Source organism: Musca vetustissima, unplaced genomic scaffold (assembly GCF_032173495.1).
Source record: "Musca vetustissima isolate MV318-11 ecotype Yass unplaced genomic scaffold, APGP_CSIRO_Mvet_v1 utg20799, whole genome shotgun sequence".
NCBI lineage: Eukaryota > Metazoa > Arthropoda > Insecta > Diptera > Muscidae > Musca > Musca vetustissima.
Window position 1 is genome coordinate 1 of NW_026887118.1, and position 11219 is coordinate 11219.

At 32.9% G+C, this 11219-nt stretch overlaps 1 protein-coding gene across 1 annotated transcript; it reads left to right on the forward strand.

Moving 5' to 3' along the window:
* Positions 1-8377: 8377 nt before the first annotated feature.
* On the forward strand, positions 8378-10975 carry LOC133334699 (uncharacterized; the record flags this gene model as incomplete). The annotated part of the gene is made up of 2 exons (XM_061543030.1): positions 8378-8397; positions 10180-10975. Coding segments are annotated over exons 1-2 (816 nt in total), but the record flags the coding sequence as incomplete, so codon positions are not given.
* Positions 10976-11219: the final 244 nt, after the last annotated feature.

Genomic DNA, 11219 nt, shown 5'->3' on the forward strand with positions numbered 1-11219 from the left:
TAACAATGTTGACCCAAGCTGTATCAAGCATTGTCCTACTAGAGACCTTTGTGTGAAATGGTCGGGCATTTGAGGAAGTTGCTGGTTATCAGAGGGCGATTTTATAACTGGGTTAGAATAGTCAGTAGATTCATTAACATTATTCCCATTATTTGTGTACACTTTATTCTTATGAAGAAGAATATTATGCATTAATTTGCATTTTGCACAACCGATTGATCTACAGTCTGCCGCTCTGTGACCTTGAGCTAAAGAACTTATGCACATATTTTCTCTCTTTACAGCATTTAGCCTATTTCTATAATACATGCTCAGAAATTTAGGACAAGTCTGCAAAGAATGAGTTCATTTGCACAATTTGTATTTACTATCATTTGGTTTAGTATGATGAACTCTAAACTGTTTTGATTTGTCATATTGGTTAAATTTGGGGCGAGTGTTTTAATGGGACTGCGTCCCATTCGAACAAGTTATATCCGATACACTTTCCAAAGCTTGAAACCTGTCCGTCAGAAATTTATTCAAGTCCTACCAACGAGGCATTTCAGTTTTATTTACTATGGACTGTTCCCGAAGGAAAAGAGTAAGCTTTGGCAATTTAGAGGAGCATTGGTATACAAAAATTGGGTCCCATGACTTCACATCAATTTTGTATAACTCGAGGACCGAAATACAATTTGTCACTTCACGTTGTAATTTATTTAAGCTGCTAGCCGATTCTTGCCCGCAAGGAGTCAAATTGAATAAATTTCTTAACTGCGTATTCACCAATATTCTCTTATTTTCGTATTGGTTTTTAAGGTTGTCCCACACAATCGTAAAACCTTCGGCGTTACAAGAATGCGACGATTAAGAATAAGATGATATAACTTTTCAACAGAGCTAAGCCATATATATATGACTCTGAATAAATCACGTAAACTGGGCCATGATATATAATCTCCTTGAAAATTTTCCGTATCGCATTGTGGTACAGAAATAGAAGAAGTTGACTTTTGATTAAAGAAGCTCGGTACAACCTTAATTTTCTCCTTCCAATCTCCCAGAATATTCACGCATCTCTCACGAGCAAGTTTTTTTTGTTTTAAGTACCTCCTTATTCTTTTAACTGCATTCGGGATCAGCAGTACAATGTTTGTATGTTTACTTCCATTCGGCCTTTGGATCTCAGCCCGCTCGGTTTCAATCGCCGATTCATTGTATCCCGACGCGTCTGTATCCTTAAGATTTTCCTCAAAGCATCAAATTTCCTCACACTGAGTTAAGAATTCTTCTAGATTGCCCATTTTCTAAGTGAAAGCTTATGTTCTTACAACCTGAGCAAGAATATTTACAAATTTGATTCAATCAATTGACCTCTAGTTTATTTTATGCAATAGATCCAATTTTCAAAGAGCAAAAAAATATAAATGTTGCCAAAATAGATTCGGAAAAATGGTATCTAGTTGTTATGTTTTCTTTAAAGTGGGCAAGTTCCAAAAAATATCCAAAATATTCCAAAAAATTAAGATTCCAATTTAATATAATTTCAAAAGGCATGTCGCCAATTTCCAGAAAAATATTTCCTTTATTTTTTTTTTAAGAAATATACTTATTAGGCAAGTTTTATCCTAAAAAAAATTTGTTTGCTCATTCAATAATGGTATATATGAGATGGCTACAATATTCCCAAAATGTTTTAAATATAAAACACTGTCCAAATAATTCAACTCAACTCAATGCCTCACTGACATATCAATGTACAAAGATCCAAATGATCATTAAAACGTCATTACGTTTTAACATGAGTGAGTTTTCTATATTGAGAAAGACAATTGTTCGGATTTGCAAACCACCAACTGTAGAGACGATCAAACAACAATAAAACCAAATGTTTTCGTTTGCTTTATTTACTTGTTTCTCTTTTCCAATGAACACTTTGTCTCAGCAAAAAATTCACCCTCAGCAGTAACAGCGAGTAAGAGAAACACACAACTAGAATTATTGCACTAAACAATATTACACAAACAACGACACGGCAAATGACCAACAACTGGTAGAAATTTCAAATTTTTGTAACGGTCCTTGATTTTTTTTGCAAATTTGGATATAAAACTGTCGAGCAAATTTTTGTTGTTTACTTTACGCAACACCATGGGCAAGATATGAAATGTGTTTTTCTCACCGGCTCACAAAGGACCATATGTTGGGGGTACACCTCAACCTTTCTAGGGTTAACCACCACGGACCACTCGTCCCTGGCAAACTGGTTCCCACCTGTTGTTTGAGAACTACTTACGATTGTCACGCTGGAAATTGTATGGGTACTGATGGATTGTCCTAGTCGTGGTCGTCCACTAGCAACTATCAGCGGGGAAGATGTTGGGCAAATGGGACTGGAACCGCCTTTTACAAATAAACAACCGCACATTTTTTTAACTTTTTTTAATTTTGTTTTATTTATTTATTTCAATTCAGTTCACTTAGTACTTATTTTATTTACATCAGTTTTAATGATTCTAGTTTATATTTTCTTGTTATTCTTATTTCACTTTCCTTCTTTTTTAGGTTTAAGTTTTATGTTTTTTCACTGCTGACGGCTGCACTGGTAATTATCGATCACACAAAATTCACTAACGAAAGAAGAAGAAATAATAAGTGTCCTGTGCCGTGTCGTTACCAGTGACCGCCGTCAAAAAAAAAAAATAAATAAAAGCGGAGCTGGCGACGTTTATGGGGATTATTTCCCCCTAAACAGCTTCTATAACTATACATAAATTATAGTAGGATCTCTCTACGGCGGTATGAAATAAGTCCCCAATGAAATAAGTCCCCAAACAGAAAATGAGATAAGTCCCCAATTTTTTATACACAAAACAAAAACAACTATACTTGGGGACTAATTTCATTTTTTGGGGACTTATTTCATTTTAAATATTTGGGAGTTATTTCATTATGAAATAACTCCCCAAAATTGTAAAATGAAATAAATTCCTAATGAGAATTTGGGGACTTATTTCATTTTTCTAAAATTGCAAAATAATGAGAAACTTGAAAAAATGCCGTTATATTTCTTGCTGAGCTACTGACTGCAACTATTGTTTACCAACTAGTTGATCGAAGAACGTAGAGTTATAAGCGTCATGCAAAGCTAGGGTATTTAATGTTGAAAATGGAAAGTGTTTTTTGGAAAGTGTTTTTTGGTAAAAAAGTATATTGACCATAATCATCCAAACGAAGAACAATTCTATATGGAGTTGAAAACATTAAATCAAATTAAGAGTGATTGTGAGGGAATTGGTAGTGTCTTGGGGGGAAATAGAACTGCTATTAGCACTATAAGATCTTCATTCCGAAATGCATGTGAAAGGTAAGTACAGAAAAAATAATAATTCACATTTTTTTAGTAATTATTCTTTAATATCTAGAAATCAAACATTTTCCAATAATATTTCGTTTGGAAAAATACAAAGAAGATTGCAGTATATTGTTAGCAACAAACTTGTGATTTCCCCAAAAAATGCAATTCAAGTTGTTGAGTGCTTTAACTTCGAAGCTGTATGGACACAATTTGGTCTGACAAAAGACGATGAAAATCCTAGACATTTTTTCACAGCATGCATACAGGATGATCATCACTCATTTTGCTTATTTTCATCCTTAAAATCAATTGATTTAATTAAAGAAAACATCCAACCAGCACAACGGACATATTTGATGGATGCTACATTCAAAGTCCCACATGGATGCTTCAAACAACTTTTGGTTATTTACATATCATACTTTGACGAAGTAAGTGCCACAAATTAATTTTGTTATTTTAGATTTAAATTTTGTTGTTTTAGATTTTTCCAGTATTTTTTGTACTAATGGATCGCAAAACGAAGCAGGCATATACTGCAGTTCTTATGTATATTAAAGAAAATATATTCAACATGGATCCATCAACTTTCATAATGGACTACGAGGCAGCTATGAGACAGGCTGTAAATTTGGTTTACCCGAAAGCAAAAACATTGGGTTGTTGGTAAGTAGACATTTTTAATATATTTAACGTATAAAAGTATTAAGTGTTCGACTAAAAATTGTTTAATTGTGGAATATATATTTTGGAATAGAAAGAAAAATTCGCGCGAATTTTTCTTTCGATTCCAAAATATATATTCCACAATTAAACAATTTTTAGTCGAACACTTAATATTTCAATTTTATAAATCTATAAAAATTTTAAGTATTTGAAAGAAAATTGATAAATTGTGAAAATGGGTTGTTATTTTGGACGCAATCGAAAAATTCACCCATTTTCACAATTAATCAATTTTCTTTCAAATACTTCATTTCTCAATGTAGTACATGCATGACAATATACATAAATATATATCTTTAGGTTTCACTTTTGTCAGGCTGTCAGGAAAAATTTAATGAAAAATAAGACTTTGTTGGACTTCATAAGATCAAGCAAGAGTGCTTCGAGCTTATATCACAAAATGTTAGCTTTGCCATTATTACCAGGGGATTTAATTAATGGAGCATTTACCCAAATAAAATCTAAAATTTTGTTAATGGACGCAGAAGGGTTATTTGTGACATTTATAAAATATTTCGATAGTTTTTGGATGCAGAAGGTAGGTATATTATAAAATCTATTGTTTATATAAAGAATGAAAACAAAATATCATTTACAGATTGGAAGCCGGAACCTTAGCGTCTGCAACAATAAAATTCGAACAACCTCTGCGGTAGAGGCGTATAATGGAGTGCTGGGCAAAACTTTAGAAAAAAACGGTCATTTTTTTAAGTTTGTTGGAACAATTCGAGACGAAGAATTTTTTAAAAGTCGTCATTTTAATATGGTGTGCGAAAGTGGGGGATCTTTATCGAAGAAAAAAAGAAAAAGCCGTGATTTGAAAGACCGAGAAATAGAAAGGGCAACAAAGATATTAGAATCTGGAATGATAACTGGTGAAGCTTTTCTATCTCGAATGGTCTATGAAAGAAACGGTATATGTGAAAATATGCTTCCAAAAGAAGACATATTCCAGGATACCATTTTGGAAGATTCTTCTTCAGACGAAGATGAAATATTTGAAGAAAAACGTGTAGATGATAATAGTTGTATTGTATGCATGTCTTAGGCTTCGAACACAGTCCTTCTTCCTTGTAAACATCTTAAAATGTGCGACGAATGTGTCCTCAAACTTCAAAATAACGCAATTGCTGAAAATGGTGGAGGTTATAAATGCCCATATTGTCGTGGAATTGTAGAAGATACAATGGTAATATTTGTATAAATGCATATACATGTACTTTTTTATTATAAATTGTTTTTTTATTATTAAAAATAAAATAATAACCATATGGTAAAAACTGCAACTTATTTGGGGATTTATTTCATTTTTCGATTTAGGGACTAATTTCATTACGAAATAAGTCCACATTTTTGGGGTTTTATTTCATTTGGTTTTGGAGAGTTCTTTCATTTCAATGGGGAGTTATTTCATATTACTTTTTGGGGATTTATTTCATAATGAAATAAACCCCCACATTTGGGGACTTATTTCATTTTCTGTTTGGGGACTTATTTCATACCGCCAAAATTATTAACATTCGCCCTCATTTTGGGGTAGTCCCCATATAACCCCCTTTTTTATATTAAAATGGTTATCTGATTTGTTCCGCGTTTTAAGTTTGGTTCTAAGACTCTGATGTAATCATTTCACCTGCGGAGGATTTCGAGATAAAAAAGTAGAACGTAAGGTTCGATAATGAACTATAACCCGCATTAAGACCTAGTCCCTGTATGGAGGTTCCAGACAAAGTGGACCGATATTCCCCATCTTGGAATTTGAACTAAGATTGGAAGAAATAATAAGATGGACAAAGTTTGGATGAAATCTAAATTTTTTGAAGCGCATTTGGTATAAAGATACATGGGTTCTAGAATCGATATTTTAATTAGCCACAGTGTATAATTATCCATTAAAAATTACTGAATTTTTTATTATGGTTTACATAATCCCTTTTTAGAAATGTCGGTATAGGTCCACTTTTTGGTATGTTTCCCATATTTTCATTTCTAGTTCCTGTCAGTATATCTATGGTGGAGGGTATCCAAAGTTCGGCCCGGCCGAACTTAACGCTTTTTCACTTGTTCACATTAAATCTGCCCAATATATAAATATGTGAGCTATATCTAAATCTGAACAAATTATCACGAAAATTAACGCACGTCATTCTAGGCTTAATTTTTTTCGCTATGCCAATTTTCGTGCAAATAGAAAGATATATAGGGACTTTGGTGCGTCATTTACCTTAAATCGGACGAAAATATATATGAAATCTATATCTAAATCTGTAGTGATTTTCACGAAACATAACACACATCATTCTAGACTTATTTCAGTACGCCATGCCAAATTTCGTGGAAATCGATAGATATATAGGGACTTTGGTCTACCATTTACATTAAATCGACCAAATATATATATATATATATATACGAGCTATATCTCAATCTAGACCGAAACTTAACACACATCATTCTAGACTTCATTTAATTTTATATAAATCTGAACCGATTTTCTTGAATTTCAATAGGGTTCGTCCTTCGATCAAATCCAAATCTTTGATCCAAATCGGATCGTAATTGCGTCCTTAGTTTGTTTACAATTTAACATCTACAGACAGCGGACGGACATGCCTAAATCGACTTAGAAAGTGATTCTATGCATATTTTCAAAAGGAACTATGTGTCTATCTCGTTTCCTTTTGCTTTTTACAAACACATGCATAAAGACATAATACACAGTACCACAGTAAAAGGTATAAAAAATAAAAAAATATAAACGCAAAAAAATTAAATAAAAATTTTCTATGGAAATCTAAATTGGCCCAATTTTTTCGCGATCAAAACTAAATCATCTTTTCGAGTTGTTCTATTAAATAAATAAATTTAGCTAGTAATAAACATAATAACCATTATTTTTATTGCACACCTACGAGGCATTTGATCTATAAGTTACACAATATGATCCTTGGGTATACTACTCCTCGCATCCTGAACCAGTGGGAAGAGCTTATAGTTGTTTCTTTGTGAATCTCTTTTGTTTTTTCTATATATGATACTACAAAGATGTTTCTATAGGGTGAAGATCTGATTATTGTGCCAAATTTCGTGCCGCAACCAATCATTGACAAGTTTCGATATATATTTGAAGTTATTGTCACGCTGAGACACCCAGTCAACGGGTATATTTTTTTCATCAAAAGTAACTGTAGCGTTTTCCAAAACATTTGTATAACAGACATTATATCATAAACTCGTAAATTGATCCGTAAAAAGAAAAAAATATCCCCATAAAATGCTTCCAAGTACCTTGCAAAACTAAGTCTTGAGCCTAAAATAAGTTGATCTATTCAGTGTTTTTTCCGAAAACATAATATAATCTCCACTAAGTCGGATTATAATAAATATGAGCTTTGGCGAAATGCTAATCTGGCTTTCCGATTCTTTTCAGAACTTTCTTTGATAGCATCCGGGCATGTGGCCTACTACCATAGCTCGTCCACTCTCTGTTCTTGAGGTTATATCCAACGATAACTATCCCACAAATTCCGTTGAACTCTTAAATCGGTATTTTTAACGGCTATGACAATTTGTTGTTCCGTACGAACTGATGTTATTTTGTAGCCTTCCTCCATGCTGAACAGTCACATATAATTCTATAAATCGCTAATTTATTTATGGAGTATTTCTTCGAAATCATTTTCTGTGATAAATTATGTTCACAATCACTGACAATTAGCAGTTATATCGGTGCACTGAATTTTTTCCTAGCCATTTTTATATTTTTTGATAGTAAATAGAAATTGAAAACCACACACATGCCATTGTAATAAAATCCATTTAAAAATTATCTATAAGAATCGACATAGGTGTAGTTACTTTAATTTTGGCCACCAGTGTAGGTCCATGTATAAATTTTCTTCACATACATTTTTCGATCGATTTTATGAATTTTGACATTATTGTAATGCCTATATGTTCCCAGTTGATCAATAAATAGAAATTGTCTGCTTATGTATAGTTATATAACTAGTTATTATGTACTCTAGTTACTTTATAACCGAAAATGGAACACAAAATATACTATTGAATTCATTTGTTGATTGAAAACATTTTGTATTTCTGTAGTTACTGGTAATGGAAAAGAAATGAATCGAAAACAAAAAATTAAAACAGAAAAACAATTGTCATTTTCTTCAGACTTTTTATAATTTTTTGAATTATGAAATCAAAAGTTTAATAAAAATGTGTGTTTTATACAAAAATATAAGCAATATATATCCACGATATAGAAGATGAAGTGCGTTTAAATAAAAATGTCAAGAATCTAAAATGCATATGCTGAATTTAAGGTAAGTTCTGGTTTTGCGACACAATAAATACATACATACATAATTTTTTAACAAAATTATTCTACAGATTTCCAATGGCATCCAACAGGTTGAGGGAGCAAATAAATGTTTAAACTAGGTAAATATTCTCCAAAATATAAGGTAATAATCTTCTACTTAAGACAACCATATCTTTATTTATATTTTACAATTTTCTATTTCAGATGCTTCAATATTTCGTAGAGGGCAGATGCGAAAAACAGCCGAGAGACAACAGAAATAGCAATGGCGGTGCGAAAATCAGATATGATTAAGGTCAATATATATTGTATAACATAAATTATGAAATAAATAAAAAATTATGTACCCAAAATACCGAAAATTGTGGGGTACTGTTATATGGGAGCTATGCCTAAACGTGGACCGATAAAGCCCATCTTCAAACTTGACCTGCCTGCAGGCAAACCTATGCAAAATTCCAGCACCCTATTTTAATTCGTTTAGACGCTAGAGTTATTACAACAGACGGACGGACTTGGCCAAATCGTCTTAGAATTTTACCTTGATCAAGAATATATATACTTTATAGGGTCGGAAATGAATATTTCGAAACTATGGTGGAAGGTATAATAAATAGCAATACCAACTACAACGTTATGTGCTTTCGTCACAAAGTGACGACACATAGCAGTTGCAAATGTATTGTAGTTGTCTGCAATTGATTTGTAGCCACGAAGTCACGCACCAACGACCCTTTCATTGAGGTGGTATCGCTGGTAACGTAAGTACTTCGATTTGTTACATGAGATATTTAGGTATGAAAAGTTGTTTTTAAACGAAGCAATAAATAGCTTCTGGGGAAAAAATCACAAAAAATAAGGGAAATGATGAGGATCAGTGGCGAGATCCGAAGTATTCCCTCCCTTACGCCTCAGCGGACAATGTCATACATTCCCCACAAATAAATAGTTGTTTTTTTTATAAAAACAACTAACTGGGATTAAATATTTATATTAATGTTTTAAACTAGACCCCGACAACATCGTATTTAAAGGACAACAACTGCAATTTCATACATAACTTTTCCGATTATTTATATTTATTAGTTGGTCATTTTTTCACACAGACATCTTGGTTCATGTGGCCCTTTTTATGGCGTACTCATTGGCTAGATACCCTTGCTCATATAAAATGCCACAGAGTTTAAATTATAACTGAAAAAAAAGAAAACAAATTAAAATTTCTGAAGTCCAATCGGGTCAAACTTTTTGTACCCTTTTTCCATAACGTGGTCATTCAAAAAATGATCTGTCCGGATATTTCTATTGACTCTATTTCTTTAAAGTGTTTGGTCCATTAGATGCCCTAAATTTTTACCTACTCATGGTAATAGCTTATGGCCTCTACTTTGACAAACGGATATAATTAGATAGATTCACCTAATTCGGTCTAGAATTATACGCATAGTGAACATATATGTGTAGGGTACAACAAATGTAATCTGAAATATTTATTTGAAAAAACAAGTAAAATCAATGAACAAGGAAAAACATAATGCTATTAATTGAATGCTAAAAGGAAATGCATTTGATATCATTAATGCCATAATGATTTCCATTAAGCAGCCATAGCGTATCAGAAAGAAATTATTTGGCTACACATAAATAAAATTTCACTTTAAATTTTCCTTACAGTTTATCGACAACCTTTATTTAGGCAGCATTTTCGAAACATGATATTTTTCAAAATTCTAATCTTTCTGCTATTTATTCAATCCATCAAACCCAATAATGTAATAATTAGAAAATTACAAACCGAGGACGTGCATAAGCATGAAATAAGATTTCAATTAAAACAACTATTCTACAAAGTGGATCGAGAGAATCGATTTGATAACTGTATTCTCATTGGACGTGAATTTACCATTAAGGATGTATTGGTTCCTGAAGTCTTACAGAAAAATATGGGAAAATCGGTGCTAATTCAAACCTTCGTACATCAATTTTGTAATGCCTGCCTTAAATTGAATAAAAACTTTTTGATTTTCATCTATTGGCAATATGGGGATGAGGACAAATATGTTAGCTTTTTATCGCGGGTTTTACAATATAAGCTACAAAATCGCATTATTCTATTGGCGGAACATATGTCTCAGGCTTTTGCCAGCATCGTTGTGTGGCACATGCTTAGGGCATGCTCCAAACAGAAAATAATTAATGTCATCGTTTTGCTGGGAAATTTCTATGAAGATCCAGTATTCTACGCATTCGAAATGTTTCCTGAATTCGAAGTGGTTACGAAAAGCTTTGGTCATGATGTTGGCAACAATGTTGAATTCTTTCCCAATAAAATGGCAAATTTGTATGGTCATAAAATTCGAACATATCCCGATCAAATGATACCTCGATCAGCTTTACATCGCGATCAATATGGGCAGGTTGTAATGAAGGGTTATGTGGTGAGTTTTCTCGAAGCATTTGCCCAGCAAATCAACGGCTCCCTGTCATGGCCTCTGTTCCTGCAGGAGGATAAACCGGTATTCTATCAAAACATATTCGATTTGGCCAAAGCTGATCGCTTCGATATACCAGCAGCATTGGTTCCAGCACTCCACGCTAATAGTTCAAGGATAATGTCTCACTCGTATGAAGTCAGACCCTGGTGTATTATGGTGCCGATCGAGAAGCCGCATAGCTATAAGGAATTTATATACCGTTCGATGAATCTACATTTTTTTCTACGTTTCATATTATCGATGTACGAGGTCTACTTGTCACCGTGGAATCTTCAGTAAATTATGCAATCCTTTGACACATCCTCTTACGGTACCAATCACAAATTTC